The sequence below is a fragment of the Notothenia rossii genome, assembly GCF_949606895.1.
Source record: "Notothenia rossii genome assembly, chromosome: 1".
Taxonomy (NCBI): Eukaryota; Metazoa; Chordata; class Actinopteri; order Perciformes; family Nototheniidae; genus Notothenia; species Notothenia rossii.
The window spans coordinates 24,381,129-24,399,399 of NC_136912.1; the positions used below are offsets into that span (position 1 = coordinate 24,381,129).

An 18,271-nucleotide genomic window follows, 5' to 3' on the forward strand; every position below is an offset into this window, starting at 1 on the left:
GAGTCTCTGTACTCCTCGTAGAAAACGTTTTGTCAGAGGGTGACTGAACACCGTGCTGATCTCAAAACCTACGTGGCATGAAGAAATGGCAGCGGCATATGTTTTTATCGTGCTATAAGCCAAATTCCTGTCCAGCAACAGCTGGAGGAATGACAGCACGTGAGGCAGGGGACACGTAACGGGGTCCAAGCCTTTCCCTACACACCAACGCTGGAACGCTGTCCATTTGGCTGTGTAAGACGCCCTGGTGGACGCGGCCCTAGACCCCTGAATAGTACTCACAACATCTTGAGAGAGGCCAAGCCTCTCTAAGTGTTCCCGCTCAGGGGCCATGCCCACAAACGTTGGCCTAACATTGGGTGACTGTGGATCGCTCCCTCCACCTGGGAGAGAGCATCCCCCCGCCACGGAATTTCCCACGGTCTCCCTGACAGCATCCGCTGTATGCAGGGGAACCAGGACGCTCCCGTGCGCTCCGGGGCTATTAAGACCGCTATCAGCCGCTCCTCCTGCACTCGGTCCAGGAACCGAGGGATCAGAGGGACTGGTGGGAAAGCGTACAGTAACACCTTGGGCCAAGGTCTGTGTGCGAACGCGTCCACCCCCAGAGGGGGGTGATCCTGCCTTCTCAGGGAGAACCAGAGAGCACATTGCGCGTTCCCGCGTGCAGCGAACAGATCTACCTCCGCTCTTCCGAACCTGCTCCATACCTGGGAGACCAGCTCGGGGTGGAGGCTCCAGTCCCCTTGTCGAGGACCTCCTCTGGACATGAGGTCTGCCCCTCTGTTCAGCTCGCCGGGAATATATACTGCTCTGACAGAGAGTACGTGTGTGCGCGCCCAGCACAACAGCCTCCTGGCTGTGTCCAGCAGCTGCGCTGATCGTACACCTCCCTGACGATTTATGTATGCTGCTGCTGCCTTGTTGTCTGTTCGAATCAACACATGATGATTCCACAGCAACGGGGCGAAGTGCCGGATTACTTTCCATATGGCGAGTAATTCCAGCGCGTTTATATGAAGGGACATGTGAGGCGGCCACTGTCCCCCCACTGCCTGCGACATGCATGTTCCTCCCCACCCTGAGAGCGATGCGTCTGTGAACACCGAGGTGTGTGACGTCACTCTGCCGAGGGGAACCCCCACTGACAGGACGTGGGGATTTTTCCAGTAGGTCAGATCTAAACCTACGGACAGAGGAATGTACACCATGCGTCTCTTCTGACGCACGGGGTCGATGCGCAGGCGAATAAACCATCTCTGAAGTCTCCTCATGTAAAGGAGACCCAGGGGGATCACCACGTGACCAGCTGACATCATGCCCAACAGCTGCATCACGGAGAGGGCTGTCACCACCCTGCCGGGTGTGACGCGCCCGAGGAGAGCTGTCAGATCCTTCACTCTCCGCTGTGAGAGTCGTGCTCTCATGCGGGCTGAGTTGAATTCCACCCCCAGATATATGATAACCTGGGAGGGAAGAGGACAGCTCTTCTCCCAATTGATTATGAAACCCAGGCTTGACAGGTGAGATACAAGTTGTACCGTCTGTAAAGCAGCTTCCTCTCTGGAGCGGGCCAGCAATAGCAGTTCGTCCAGATAAAATAACACTCTCATCCCTCTTCTGCGTAGCGGCTCCAGCGCCGTCTCTACACACTTTGAAAAAGTGCGTGGAGCCAGAGAATATCCGAACGGCAGTCGATTGAACTGGTACGCTATTCCCTGGAATGAAAAACGCAGGAATTTCCTGTGTTTTGGGATGATGGTTATGTGGAAGTAAGCATCCTTCAGGTCTATGGAGGTGCACCAATCTCCCTGGTGAACACACTCCATTACCTGTTTGATTGTCAGCATATGAAACGGTCTTTTCATTATCACCCTGTTGAATGCTGACAGATCTAGGATGGGTCTCATCCCCCCGGTCTTTTTCGGGATAAGAAAATAACGGGAGAAAAACCCCCGATTTTCTTTCCCCTGAGGAACCCTGGAAATTGCTTTCTTTAACAGGAGTTTCCGCAGCTCTGACTGGAGCGCAAGACACTGTTCTTGGGATGACAGGAGCGTTTCCTGAATCCCCTCGAACTGCGGGGGGGGGGGGTAAGGCAAATTGCAGAGAGTACCCTCTGCTGATCAGCCTGCTCATCCATCCGTCCACTCTGAGCACCGCTCTGAGAGCGGGCGTACCTGTTTTTGTTGTGTTGTGGTAGTCATGGTGACAAGCCATGCCAGAGCCCTTGCCGCCGTTGCCCGTGAAGCAACCCAAGGGGGGCCCCGCCCTAAAGGGCTTTGAAGGGGTCTCCACACGCTGCATCACATACCGGCTCTCAACCTGTCTCTGTTTAGGAGAAGACTCATCAACAGGACCCTGAGGCGGGTTTATGCTCCAACTCGTGGAGGTGTGTGCAGTGCTATTCACCTCGTGCGTAATAGCTGCGCTAGGCTTAATACGACTGTGTGTAGGCACAACTGGAACAGAGAAAAAACTGCGCTGCTTGTTACCCGAAAGGATAGAAGTAGCCGGTTTAAATGTCAAGCCCTGTTGTCTTTTAACCGACTGGTTAAATACCGCAGGCTTATACAGCGAGCCTTGCTGTTTTCTAACCGACAGATTAGAAACAGCTGGCTCAAACGGCGAGTCCTTCTGTCTTTTACCCGAAAAGAAAAAACAGATGGAATATGCAACAAGTCCCGCTGCCTTTTAACCAATAGATTAATGGCAGCCGGCCTGACTAGTGTGGGGGACATGTGAGACACAGTTGCTACAGACACACTGTTGAGATTTGAATCGTTTTTATTCAAAATTCTCTCTTCCCACATAACCCCCCCAAAGAGTCATCTTCGGTTCTGTTTCCTCGGAGGTTCCCTCGGAGGAGCAGACCAGGAGCGGGGGTTCCTTTTTCCCCTCCGACTCGACGCCTGCAGATCCTGTCTCTGTGGCGGAGGAGCGGAGACCTGGGACGGAGCCCCTGCAGCTGCCGAAGGGCGATTCTGACGCCGTTGCTGTTCTCGCCGTTGCCCGCGCTGCCCTCGCTGAGACTGTTGCGGGTGCTGTCGTTGCTGTCGCTGCTGTTGCTGAGGACGTTTGTCCTGAAGCCAGCTAGCGTGACGCCTTATGTCTTCTGCCTGCTCCGCGGCAGATTTCATAGACTCCACCATGGTGTGGAACTGTGGCCCAAACAGTCCGTCCGGACTGACTGGCGCCTCCAGCAGCTCCTTTCCTGCACCCTCCGGTATATTCCCCTGCTGTAGCCAGAGGTACCGTTGAACCTGTGTCGCAATCCGCGCCTGCGAGACTGCGACTGCTGCGCACAGGGTAAGTGCAGTACTAGCCGCCTTACCTATCTCCTCAGCCTCCACTGAGGACATGGTTTTAGACTGCTCTGACATTTCCACCATGGAATTTGACAGCAACGCTATATTGTTTGCCGCCGCCGCCGCCTGGAACGCACACTGATGCATGCGGTCAGTCTGTCGGGCGACAAACCAATCTTTGGCGGCAGCCAACATGGGTTGCCGTCCGGAAACAGTGTTGGCCTGCCTAGCCCCAAAGAATGCCGTGAGGTTCGGCTCTAGAGGAGGCACGGTCGGGAAATTCACGTCCGTGAATCCCTCCACTCTCGTGAGGGGCACGTATGTCCCTATCGGAGCTTTCATTGCTCCAGGGTCCCTCGCTGCCCCCTCCTGGTACTTCCTTATGGCCGGGAAGCGTGGCCAGATCGGGTCAGTCCTAACCCTGTGCACCCGGGAGAACACCCCGGACATATCATCCGGCGGTGAGCTCTCCTGAGCTAGGGGAACAGGGAGATTTCTCCAGGCGGCCGCCTTAGATATAATCTCCGGAAGTTCTAGGAGGATCCCACCGATCGATGGCAACGCCGTGGCGCCGGAGATAGGGATCACTGGGACGTACACCGGCCCTGCACCGGGCCCCATACCTGTCTCCTCCGTCCGGAGGGGAGAGATGATGGGGGAATCACCCGGTGATCCCTGAATGGAGGGGACGTAGTCGTCCGACTCGTGCCCTCCACTCGGATCCAGGAAATCAAGGGCTTTGTCCCCGGAGTACTCCTCCTGGACGTGCCAATCGTCCTCGGCGGCCGCAGCAGCGAGAGCGTCCGCTCTCTGCTGTCTGAGGGCCAGCGGGAGACGGGCACAATGCGAGCAAGACACCCCGGGATTGAGAGCAGCGTTCGCATGCTCTAATCCCAGGCAGGACTCACACTGTGAGTGCCTGTCAAAACTCATAATGTAGCCCGTTCCGCATACGAGGCAATCCCTGACACAGCCTTGACTTTCCTGTCCAGTCTCCATTTTACCGGAAAACAGAAGCTTTTTAGGAGGAATGCTTGTGTTACGGTAAGTAGCTCTTAACAGAACTGTTTTTGCCTGACAATGCTTCTGCAACGGAGTGCTGAAGAAAAGTGGGAGTAGATAGTAGGGCCTACTTTCTATTTATACGGAAGTGAGCCCGGAGGTGGGGCCCACGTCATAGGTGGGCGTGGATTAAATCTGTCAGTGCTGCACATGTGCAGGAGGGATTACCCAATAGCGATAGCCTTAGAGGGCGAAGCCTTATACGATATAGAACTGCTACGAGCAGAGTTGGGTGTACAGTAACGCGTTACTGTAATAATATTACTTTTGTTGGTAACGGAGTAGTGTAACGCATTGCCCGACACGCGTTACTTCTTTACTTTTATAAAATCAGTAATCACACTACATAAATAATTACTAGATTCTCCCTTTGACAGACAAGAGGGATTTCCGCCGCAGGTTTATATTTCCATAACATTTGCGCGTCCACATGCAGTGCATAAACATGGCTGAGTCAACAGCGATAACTTTCGAGGGGTGGAGCGGAGGTATGCCCATTATCTTTAGTTTGTCCGAAGAGAGGACAGGAATGTGACGGTGAGGTGCAAAGTGGAGCCTCGTAAGGTTAGTTAGAACTGAGGTAAAGCTTTAGCAAAGACTAATGTTTTCATTAAATACACATTGTATTATTAATGAAAACAATATTTAAACCAAACAAAGATAACTTCCTTGAAGCTTAAAACACAATATATGAAGTATTTGTACCATTCAGAAACCAAACATCTTAATCATTATAATATATTGAATACTGAATTGATTAGCAGTCCCTTCAAAAAATAAAACTGTTAATATTGTTTTTATTATTGTGTTTATTAATGAACCAGAGATGCAAAACCATTCACTGATCTTGATTCCTGAAGATTTGTCCATTGTGGCTTATGAATAACATATAGTAAACCAAGCTATTAAAACAAAATAATACGCATAAAATAATAAAAATATGAGTTCATTATAAAAATAAAATCCATCTTTTAAAAATAAGCTGTTGAAATTATGCAAATGGTATCCGTACTCTACACTCTGTGTATATGAATATTATATTATTATACTGTCTATTTGCTCCTCAAACTGTTTAAATGCAAATATGCTTTCATATCAAAATAAATTATTTTCTCTATTTCCCAAATTGTTTTAATAGATTTTCTGTTTATTTTATTAACTTACATTGCATCCACTGAGCATGAATATAAAGTCTTGGATACTGCCATTATATAGATGACCCTCACATAAATGAAGCCTTTGGTTTTGAATTCCCTGTGCATAGTGTGCGGTATAGTATTACAATCATAAGTGCTTTTATTTCCATAAATTCCCCATATGCCTAAATTGCCTGAACACATTCTCTCATGCCCCTGCACTCAAGAACAGCTGGGAAGATCCTATCAGGTATTCTTATGTATTTGCATAATTGTTAATATACCTCACAGCATTACATTAAAATTTGAAATTCCTTACCACAAATAGCTAGCAGAGGGGAGCACCATGCTTAACAGATGAATGCAGGCAGGGGGAATATGGATCTCATTTGCATAGAAGTGAGGGGACATCAAGGAAGTCTGCAAGGCATGACTGGTCCACAAAGACTTCTTTCACTACGAGCCCAAGTCACATCCACCAGTAAGTTTAGCTGAGAACGTGCATGAGGCAGGTATTTGTGCTAACAGGCTACACTGAAAAAAAGGGGAAAGTGGGGTTGTTCAATTTGCAAATATGCATTTAATATATGAAACATAATTTATTCATGTTTCTCGTCGAAACATGAATCAATCATGTAGAACTATGTTAATCTTGAGGGGTGTACGTTCTATAAGTCTCAATCATGTTAAGAAATAAGAAAAAAGTGTTGTTTATCTCTGTAACTCCGCCCACTGAGCACATACGTCAGCAGCTTGCTCCGCAGCCGATTACTCAGCTTCTAATTATTATTTACAAATATTTAATTCACAAATTAATATGGTCGGACTCAAACCCGTACTTTAATAGTTTCGTAATTGAACCTGAACAATATGGCACTTTAATGGACAAGATGTAAAGCAGAAAAAAATTGCAAAATATATTTATTTTAAAAAATGTGAAGCTTTTTCTTTTTTAAACAAAGGAGGGGGGGGGGGGGGGTGAGGGGGGGGTTGGTTCTACCATTTTTTTTCTTGCCGCATCGGAGGAGTAAGCTGGTTCTGTCCTGAGAACATCTCTACAAGGTAAAAGTTACTTAAAGTTATTTAATGTCATCAAATGTTCGTCATACTGTAGTTACAGGTTATCACAAGACGCATTGTTTGCAAAAAACAGAGTTCACATTTGCCGTTACAACGAGCAACGTAAATACACTGTCAATTTGTAGACATTGTCATTCACTGGTGTTAGCTAGGATAAAGCCATGAAAATCATAAGGTGAGTTTATATTGATTGACTTGTGTTTAGCGTGTTTTTTTATACTGTGAGTATTTGTAGAGTGTAAGTCCGACAGTTGCTTGATTTACAATATTTAAAACTATGAACCTTGCCCAAAGTGATGCAAATTAAACCGAGCTCAGTGGGGAGGGGGAGTCATATCTGATGGATGAGCTTGCGGCATGTTTGCATGTCTATAGGCTACGTCTTGTTTTAAATTATTGTTTAATGTCTGCTGTCAGGCGGTGTAGAACTTTACTGCGTCCGGCTCTGCATGTCTACTCTTGTGCCGACTTTTAAGGGCGCTGATGCAGGTTGTAGGCCTACCTTACGTTAAGCGAACACCTTTACCCATTTAAGGTGTTGATTATTAAAGATACAATATTGTCTGTGGGACCGCAGTGGTTTCCCTAAAAAACGGTGTTTATGTCTCTGCTTTGATCTGCTCTGTGTTCATGTAAATACCGTAAATACACACAGATCAAAACAGAGACACAATATTGTGTGTGGGGGTGTGTCCCGGAAAGCGACACTTGATACTGGAAAGTGGAGGATATTAATGATTGTGTTACATTTTAGCAGCGGTGCACATACCATGAAAATGGGGGACATGCCGGACAGATCAAGTAAGGGTGACGATCCACCCGCTGTGAAATGAACTTATCTTCCATATTTGCCGTACACTTGTGTTTACGGAAGTTGAGATGTTTCTCGGTTGTGATTGGTTGTTCCTCGTCACATGACGAGCGGTGCACGCTGCTGCAGTGCACGTCTCCATTGAAACCAATGGAAATGAGCTCGCAACGCTGATGTGTATGGCTCCGTACAAAGTTGTACTCATTGCATTAGTATAGGCTACTGTAGCTTTTTACACTGGAGGCGCCCATCTCGGCCGAAGTCGGTTCATATTAACCTAAAGGTACATAATTAAATGGTAAATGTCGCCTTTAAGGAGCAGAACATTTTTGTTTTATTTGTGTGTGAATAATGAAATAATTTCAAATATGTTTTTCTGTGATAGGTAATTGGTGTGGAGAAGATTGACCTCAGCCTTCCTTTGAACATTGTTCCAAAGGCTCTGTAGTAAATGGTGAGTATTCAGATGTTTTGTGTGATTTACTTGACTAACTTAAACTTGATCTTTAACTAATTGAAAACTGGTATTAGTCTGACCATTTCTGAATATGTATTCATTACATTTACATACTGCAAACATTGCAGGGATATACACATTTTTTGATTTATTAGGCAAAAGTGATTCAGAAATTGCGAGGAAAAGCCAAACATTCTGTGATAAAGCCTCCTTCACAAAAGTGATAATGTTTTGTTTGTTCAAATGGCTATAAGGGTGTTTCTTATATGTAGTCTTATATTACAGTAATACTTATTTTAAGTCGCTTTGGTAAAAAACGTAAACTAAATGAAATGTAATGTAGTCTAACCTGGTTGTTCGTACTTGATATAAAAAGTTATTCTCACTATAGTGCCAAAACAGGAGTAATGTGGTCCCTTTTCCGTGCTCTGGTTAATACATTTTGAATCAGCTGAAGCAACTTAACTGAGTTTTTGGTACACCCTGATAATAAAGAGTTACAATAAGCTAGCCTTGAAGTAACAAATGCATAGACTAGTTTCTCTACATCGTTTTGAGGCAAGCACACAACTACAATCATAACATCATTAGAAAATGAAATGATTTCATGATTTTTATGACTGTGATATTTAGTTTTCTTTGATAAATGCGGAGTTTAAGCGTATAACAACCCTGCCCCTCCAATCGAGATTTCTCTCTCAGCTGGATGTGCTATCTGACAAACTTCTGAAGGTTTTTGAGAAGAGAGGAGGACAGATAGGCCAGCATCTGAACTGTATTATGTCAAGCATGACTCAAGTAAGAATTAATTTTAAGGAAATTATACATCGAGTCAATAGTGTACACATTTAATTGAGCAAAATAGATTGTTTCTTTTCTTACTCCCCTTCACTTAGGTTGATGTCGATTTAGGCCGGGATTGTCTGCTCAAGGGGCTGTGTGTGTACCTCAATGAGAGAGTTTGTGGTCAGTAGAAGTAATATTTGACCTTTTGATTTTTTTTGTTGGGCGTTAAAATATGTATTTATTGAAACACCACATAGTATATAGCCTAAAGTATGTGAACATCCCTGTTTTTTGTTTAATAGCCAGACTACACTGAAAAAAAAGAGGGCTTTTAATTTAAAACGGATACAGGAAATGAAAAAGAAATTATCAGGTCAGACAGGAGTATATCAGATAACAAGGAGGCTTAAAAGTACTGAAATCTGACCAAATGTACTTGTTAAACACAGGGACTTAGTAATGGGTATATATATGTATTGATTTGTTAGATCTCACTCTGTTCCTTTTGTGACTGTGCGCTCTGCAGGCAGAAGATGAAGACGTCATTCTGCGGTCCATTCAGGGGATTACAGTGGGACTTTATGTCGTCAAACACAATTCCACCATTAGAACAGAGGACAGATTGTCCTGGAAGGCCAACAGGTACTAACTGATGTGGACAACATTGCATTAGCTGCTACCATGCTGTTTGGACTGATGTATGCAATGAACCTGAACGACCCCCCTAAACTGATGTGCACGTTCGAAATGCTCCAGCAAATATTAATGGAGCTAGACGGCAACATGCTCTCCAAGAAAGCCCAAGCGTTTAAAAACAAACTATTTGAGTGAGCTGTTGCCATGGACCATTTTGCACTTTTACAGCATTCATACTGGACTTTCATCGATACAACTGTCTTGCACTTCCTTTGCTCATGCTTTTTGCTTGATTTGCATGTTTCAGAAATGTGGGTTTTTCCTGGGGTCATGTGTTTTCAGAATGTACCCCTTGTCATGTGTTTCAGAATGTACTAATTGCACTAATTGTACTAATGTACTAACTTCAAAATGTCAGTTCTTGTTTTTATTTCTAATACTTTCTTTAGTGCATATGTGGTGAGAAACCAGGCCATTATTATACTTCCATGTATTTTTCCAAAGCAATGCTATTGCTTTATTGCATTAAAATGCACTTTCATATTAGCAGCTTACTATTTAAATAATGGATTTGCAAGAACATTTCCTTTTTTCGGCTAGGCGTTGACATTTTCTGTTAATTGTTTACTATGAATGAGTTACAAAAATAAGCCTTTCTTTGCCATTTGGCACAATAAACCTTTATTTTGGTCGGGAGAATAGTTTCCTTTAAGCTTCCTTGCTGTGTTCTAACACAATAATGTACAGGACTGTCTCAGAAAATTAGAATATTGTGATAAAGTTCTTTATTTTCTGTAATGCAATTAAAAAAACAACAAAAATGTCATACATTCTGGATTCATTACAAATCAACTGAAATATTGCAAGCCTTTTATTATTTTAATATTGCTGATTATGGCATACAGCTTAAGAAAACTCAAATATCCTATCTCTAAATATTAGAATATCATGAAAAAGTATACTAGTAGGGTGTTCAACGAATCACTTGAATCGTCTTAACTCGAAACACCTGCAAGGGTTTCCTGAGCCTTGAAAAACACTCAGCTTGGTTCAGTAAACTAAATCACAAGTATGGGGAAGACTGCTGATCTGACTGCTGTCCAGAGGACCGTCATTGACACCCTCCATCAGGAGGGTAAGACACAAAAAGAAATTTCTCAAAGAGCAAGCTGTTCACAGAGTGCAGTTTCAAAGCACATCCACAAAAAGTCTGTTGGAAGGGGGAAATGTGGCAGGAAACGCTGCACAACCAAGAGAGATGACCGCAGCCTTAACAGCATTGTGAAGAAGAGTCGCTTCCAGAATTTGGGGGAGCTTCAAAGACAATGGACTGAAGCTGGAGTCCAGGTATCAAAAGTCACTGTTCACAGACGTGTCCGGGAAATGGGCTACAATAGCCGTATTCCCATGGTCAAGCCACTTCTGAACTCAAGACAACGGAAGAGGCGTCTGACTTGGGCTAAGGAAAAGAAGCACTGGACAGTTGCACAGTGGTCCAAAGTCCTCTTTTCAGACGAAAGCAAGTTTTGTATTTCATTTGGAAGTCAAGGCGCCAGAGTCTGGAGAAAGGCTGGAGAGGAGCAAAATCCAAGTTGCTTGAAATCCAGTGTGAAGTTCCCACAGTCAGCGATGGTTTGGGGAGCCATGTCAGCTGCTGGTGTTGGTCCACTGTGTTTCATCAAGCCCAGAGTAAATGCAGCTGTGTACCAAGAGATTTTAGAGCACTACATGCTTCCGTCTGCTGAAAAGCTCTATGGAGATGAGGAATTCATTTTCCAGCATGATCTGGCACCTGCCCACAGTGCCAAAACCACCAGTAACTGGTGTACTGACCATGGCATTACTGTCCTCGATTGGCCTGCAAATTCCCCTGACCTGAACCCCATAGAGAATATGTGGGGTATTGTGAAGAAGAAGCTGAAAGACACCAGACCCAACAATGCTAATGAGCTAAAGGCCGCTATTGAAGCATCCTGGGCATCCATAACACCTCAGCAATGCCACAGGCTGATTGCCTCCATGCCACGCCGCATTGATGCAGTAATCCTTGCAAAAGGATTCCCAACCAAGTACTGAGTGCATTAATGGACATTTTCAAATGTTTAATTGTGTTTTGCTGTTATAAATCTTTTTTTTTTTACTTGGTCTGAGGAACTATTCTAATTTTTTTTAGATAGGATTTTTGAGTTTTCTTAAGCTGTATGCCATAATCAGCAATATTAAAATAATAAAAGGCTTGCAATATTTCAGTTGATTTGTAATGAATCCAGAATGTATGACATTTTTGTTTTTTTAATTGCATTACAGAAAATAAAGAACTTTATCACAATATTCTAATTTTCTGAGACAGTCCTGTATATGTACATGCATCACAAACATTTTCTATTTCTTCTATTTCTTTATTTTCAATGTATTTGTTAATTCTCCTGGGGCTGCATGATGGAAAAACCAAAAGCTCATCTTGATGTGTGGTGGTTGTTAATATTGTTTTATTTTTTGAGAAAAATACATGAATGTTGTTCAAAGAAATGTGTTTGTCTTTATTGACTATTTGTTTTAAAATGTTATGATAAATGCTGTAGATATAAGAGATTAGGATGGATCCTGTTGAAGAATGTACGACATGCCTCTATTCACATGAAATAAATAATCTTATGTACCCCTTGAGCACTAGGTAGATTAAACATAAAACCATAGCATGTAGTGTAAACAAAACATTAATGTGGCTTTAACAGGTACAAATGAAATATACTGAGTATATTAAAAGCCTAAAATGAACATTAAAAGTCATGTTGGTTAAACATAGGATAAATGAATATACCTATATTAAAGGAAATATTCACATTAACATAATGTCATGTTTCTTTGACATAACATAGTTGTGTTTCTCTAACATAATGGAATAGTTTTGAGTACTCATGATTTTAATATGTGCAACCGATCTCCATGTTTTTTATTACTTAAGTCCAACAGACTTTTTACAGTGAAGCTTCAATAAAGAAATCATGTTGCTTTAACAGATACAAGTTAAATATACTGAGCATATTAAAAGCCTAAAATGAACATACAAAAGTCATGTTGGTTAAACATTGGGTAAATGAATATACCTATATTAAAGGAAATATTCAAATAAACATAACAATTTCATGTTTCTTTGACATAACATAGTTGTGTGTCTTTAACATAATGGAATAGTTTTGAGTACACATGTTTTTAATGTGTGCAACCGGTTTCCATATTAAAATGATGTTAATCCAACGGCCTTTTTTTTCAGTGTATTTTAACACAGGCGTCGAGAATTAATTAGCTCCTCCACATCAGGATTCAAACAAACTGTAGTGGGGTGAATGGTTGGGTGTAGGGTTGCAAAGGGACGGAACGTGTCCGGAAAGTTTCCATGGAAAGTTAAGCTGGGGAATTTTGGAAATATGCAATGCAAAATTAAACAAAAAAACATGAAATTTCCACGTTTTTGTTTTTTTTAATTGTTTTTAAGTAGAACAGAACAAGTTTTAATTATTTTATTGAAGAATTATGTGTGTCATTGAAGAACGAAAACAGGAATGTTTAGTTAAATGTTACTCATCCCCCCCAACCCCACTCATTAAAAAACGAACAAAAATGCACCCCCCATCCAAAAATCCCCACAAAGTCTCCTTCAAAATGTTAAATGAAAAGAGCCCTTCTCCCTCCAAAAAGTCCCATTAAACATGCAAATCTTCCTTCAAGCGATCCTCTGCATTTTGGCTAAACCCTTTCAGTCGGGCTCTTCCAGGGCCTCATCAACATCCAACACTGAGTCTTCCTCTTCATTGTCACTGTCCAGCCTTGTTGAGGATTACATTACATGTAATTTGTTAGACGCTTTTATCCAAAGCGTCTTACATACATTCAGTACTGTGGACAATCCCTACAGGAACAATTTGGGGTGAAGTGTCAAGCCCAGGGACACAACGACATGCTGACTGCAGTGGGACTCGAACTTGCTACCCCCTGATTCGAAGTCCAGCACTCTATCCATTTTTTTTACCCTCACAGAGGGAATTATATACACAGATACAAATGATATAGACAATATAGACAATAATACAAAAAAATAAATAAAAGACAAAAAAATATATATATATATGTTACACTCCTAGGTAGGGCTGCCCCCGACCAAAGATTTTCCTGGTCGACCACTGGTCGTCAGGTAAGGCCACTGGTCGACCAGTGGTCGACCAGTGGCGCGAATGACAGCGCACGCAGAGACAAACCGCCTTTTTCGCGCAACCGGCAAATAATTAAATTATGATTCTGATTGTGTTGGAAAAATCAAAAAGGAGACTGTCTTAACATTTTGTTAATTTATTTCAACACAACACACCATATAAAAACATCACACAACTTATGAACTTTTAAAACCAACACAATAACTTTATAAAACAAACAAAAACAGTCTTCTGTTAAAAAACTAAATTTAAACTATATTTTTTTCGTTTCTTTTAAACATGTAAAATAAATATAAATTATATAAACAAACGAATAAATAAATATAGGCTCAAGCCAACTTAAATATTTAAATATCGGTGCAAAAGTAAACAGGCCTACAGAGAAGTATTCTCAACATGAAAATAAAACTTTCAGTTTTTTCCTGAGGTCGGAATGCAAACAAAAATTATAAATATACCGCAAAACTTAACTTAAACACTTCAGTTGAACGAACGAAGAACGAAAACTATAAACTACAAAACTATGGTGTTATATTAGGCTAGGCCACTACCTGACTTTCAGGGTTTCCCTCCGATCTTAGTCTTCTCATATTATGAGACAAGAACACGATTTTGTCTGTGTTGTCCGGGAGAAGTGAGCTCCGTGTCTTGATCACAATGAAGCTGGCTTTGGAAAATATGCGCTCCGATGGTGTGGATGTGGAAGGGATGGAGTGGATGCGCTTAGCTGCTCTGGCAAGCTTGGGATAGCGTTCCTCATTCATTTTCCACCAAATCAGTGGTCCCTTGTCAACCTTGGTTCGGTCCTCCAAGTATGTCTTCATTTCATTTTTCTCTTCTTCCGTCTGTTGATCTTCATCAAAGGCCATCAGCATTGATATGTCCTGCTGCTTTTCCCTTTGCCTCTTTGGTGTGGGCTCACTTTCCTCTGCGCCGCTGCTGTCCTCTCTCTGAGCAGTAGCTTCTTCTGCTGGAGATAAACTCTCAGCCAGATCCCACACCGTTGTGTATGCATCGTCCCGTTTCTCTGCACCGAGGAATGACAAGCTCTTGAACCGTGGGTCAAGGACTGCAGCTTGAATATATATGCTGCCCTCCAGACTCCCTGTGAGCTCCCACCTTTTGTCGATTTCCTCTGTGATTGTTTTCTTAACTGCCTTCACGGTCGTGCTGTCATCATCACGACTCAACAAGTGGCGCCTCTTCATGTTGACGAGCATCGGCAGCGTAGCAGACAGAGATGCGTTTATATCTTGTGAGAGCAGCTCGGTGAGGGTGATCATGGGCCTCAGCATGGAGACAATGTCCTCCGCTGTCCTCCATTGGGCAGTTGTGAGATCCAGATCTCGGTCAGACTGGTGAGTGGTCCCGGGTTCTGAAAGCACAGCTGTAACCGGACATCTCTGTTCCAGAAGACGCTCCAGCATCGAATAAGTGGAGTTCCATCGTGTGGACACATCTTGTATCAGTTTGTGTTCAGCCACATTCTGTTGCTTCTGTTTCAAAGTGAGAGCTGCTGTTGCCTTGGCACTTTTTTTGAAGTGTCCCACAAGGCGTCTGGCAGCAGCAATCACTCGGCAGATGGGATCTAATTTAACAGCCGCGTTTATGCACAACTGCAAGGTGTGCCCCGCACAACGAATTCCCTGGACATTACCCCAGGACGGGTTTTGAGATAGCTGTTTAGCGCACAACACCATATTAGCGGCATTGTCGTGTACCACAGCGACCCTCTTTTCTGGCGGAATCCCAAACTCCTCCATCACTTCGCTGAGTCGCTCTGCTATGTTAGCAGCTGTGTGGCTCACCTCCAGCACTTTAGTCTCCAACACGAATGAATGTAATTGCCATTTTTGGGAAATAAAGTGTGCCGTCACAGTCATGTAACCATCCATTTGGTTGGAGGTCCATGTGTCAGTAGTGAAGCTGACTGCTGTGCAGGCTTTAAGTTTCTCCAAAAGTACCTGTTTGGTCGTGTTATATTTGTTTTTAATGGCGTGCATTACGGTGTCACGTTTGGGTACAGTGTAACCCGGTTCGATGAATTTCATCATCTGTTTGAACCCTTCCCCCTGGACAATGTTTACAGGTCTTATGTCCAGTGCCACAAAATCTGCAATTTTGTCGGTGATGTCTCTCTTCCTTTTCTCGGAAAGAGGGGGCTTCAAAACGAGTGTTGTCTGTGAGAGTTTCAATGGCGGCTGCGAAGATGAAGTTGAGGTAGATGCGGTGGCCCTATCAACGTATAGTGGATGAGCCTATTGAGAGAAATGCATATTAATTTAAGTTTACACTAAGCCTAATAGCCCATAATTTGACAATACATTTGATCTAACAGGCTTTTTATTAAGGCTAGAGCCGCAGAGCGTCCATCTTTTAATGGCTTGAACGGTACTTACATGTTTCAGGTGATAAGTCATGTTTGTAGTTGATGAATGATAGGAGAATATTTGCTTGCAAAGTTTGCATATCACCTTCTTCGGGTTGTCTGTTACTTTTTCGAAATGCTCCCAAGCTCTTGATTTTACGCCTGACATGGTTAAAACTATCAGCTTATCTGATGTGAAAACAAGTGACTCACTGTCACCTCCTGTTTCCCTGTTTTTTTTTGTCTTTGTTTCTCGATCTTTTTAAAAAAAAATTTCGGCGACCAACGACCAATTAAATCTTGACCGACCAAAGACTCTTTGGCCAACTAACCTTTGGTCGACTAATCGGGGGGCAGCCCTACTCCTAGGGTTATGTCACGTTTGTAATTTTGTATGTTTGGGTTTTGCTGTCATGTTTTCCTCCTGGGTTATTGTCTGGCCCTTTTCCCTGTGTTTTTCCTCCCGTCGTTAGTTTCCCTGGTGTGTCTAGTTGTTTGATTGTGTTTACCTGTGACCCTTGTGTTTCTCCTCCCCTGCCCGGCTGTTTCTCTTCTTGTGATTACCCCTCCCTGTATTTAGTCTCGTCTCCTCCTGTGTTCAGTGTTGGTGCTTCTTTTGTATGTGACCCAGTTCACCGAAGAGTGTTTTGTTTGTCCAAGTTCATTTAAAGTCCTTGAAATAAAGGTATTGTCAAGTGTAATTTGCGTTTGGGCCTTACCTGCTTCACTCTGCGTATCAGAAAGCACCAACCGAGAAATGGACCCAGCGGATTGTCATGAGTTTGAGTTGGATCTGTTCGATCTAGAATTTTCTCTACAATGTTCTCATGCCGAGTAGAAAGGAACTTCTTCTAGAAAGGACAAAGAGGCTATTCTCGAGAGGGCACGAATGGAGGTGGCCGAAATGCCTTGGTTGAGGAGTTCGTTGCCGGAGTGGTTACAGCTTTTCACAAGTTGTCCTGAGGACTGGTCCGACGCTTCTAACCCTTACCTTATTTAGGCGCAATGGATGTCCACTTGCGGGAGACGACAGACAGTGGTGCGGTTAGCCAAAGTGACAATGGATGTCCACTTGCGGGAGACGACAGACAGTGGTGCGGTTAGCCAAAGTGACAGACCTAATGTTAGACCAATTTACAGGCAATGGACGTCCACTCTCGGGAGAGAGACCTCCAGCATGTGTCCCTGACATGGAGACTCTGTTTATTTCACTCATCCAGGACAGAGACCGGGGAAATCTCCTCTCTGTGGCCCCTCCAAGACCCCCAAAGGACGGACCACAGACCTCCAGCATGTGTCCCTGACATGGGCACCTCCATAACCTTGCACACCGTGAGTCCCCGGACTCCCGGACTTAAGCACTCCCCCACGGACTAAACCCAGATGTTCACACCCTACAGAACTCCATGCCCCTGGTTAACCTAAAGGGGGTGGATTTTGCGGTGCTTTACCGTCGGCACATCGGTATCCATATTCGGCCTTATTCACGGCACCACCACCCCTTCTGTGGAGGATATTCTCATGCTCCTGGTAACCCTTTAAATAGTCTGATACTGTCAGGGCTCATCACCGCACTTTACAAGCCATAAATAATGTTTAAATGGTCGGGGAAAGTGTTTTTAAACGTCTGGAAGAGAGTTGTAGCCTGTCATTTTGCAGGATATCATTTAACATGTAACCTCTCCTGGAAATGCACAGAATATGTCCATTTCCAGGAGAGGTTCCATGTTAAATTATATCCTGCAAAATGACAGGCTATAAGCCAGGAAAAAGTGTTTGAAAGGCGGGGAAAAGTTGTTTAAAATAGTCGGAAAAGTGTTTTTAAACGTCTGGAAGAGAGTTGTTGCCTGTCATTTTGCAGGATATAATTTAACATGGAACCTCTCCTGGAAATGCGCAGAGTATGTCCATTTCCAGGAGAGGTTCCATGTTAAATTATATCCTGCAAAATGACAGGCTATAAGCCAGGAAAAAGTGTTTGAAAGGCGGGGAAAAGTTGTTTAAAATAGTCGGAAAAGTGTTTTTAAACGTCTGGAAGAGAGTTGTTGCCTGTCATTTTGCAGGATATCATTTAACATGGAACCTCTCCTGGAAATGCGCAGAGTATGTCCATTTCCAGGAGAGGTTCCATGTTAAATTATATCCTGCAAAATGACAGGCTATAAGCCAGGAAAAAGTGTTTGAAAGGCGGGGAAAAGTTGTTTAAAATAGTCGGAAAAGTGTTTTTAAACGTCTGGAAGAGAGTTGTTGCCTGTCATTTTGCAGGATATCATTTAACATGGAACCTCTCCTGGAAATGCGCAGAGTATGTCCATTTCCAGGAGAGGTTCCATGTTAAATTATATCCTGCAAAATGACAGGCTATAAGCCAGGAAAAAGTGTTTGAAAGGCGGGGAAAAGTTGTTTAAAATACTCT

General features: G+C 43.5%; 1 protein-coding gene across 1 annotated transcript; it reads right to left on the bottom strand.

The window, feature by feature from the left end:
• Positions 1–14,026: 14,026 nt before the first annotated feature.
• LOC307018833 (E3 SUMO-protein ligase ZBED1-like) lies at positions 14,027–16,039 on the bottom strand (the record flags this gene model as incomplete). Its single annotated transcript, XM_079649282.1, has 2 exons — positions 15,887–16,039; positions 14,027–15,745 (listed from the first exon to the last, which is right to left on the bottom strand). Exons 1-2 carry the CDS (start codon positions 16,022–16,024, stop codon positions 14,027–14,029), a joined length of 1,857 nt encoding a protein of 618 aa, XP_079505408.1. The 5' UTR covers positions 16,025–16,039.
• Between the last annotated feature and the right edge of the window lie 2,232 nt (positions 16,040–18,271).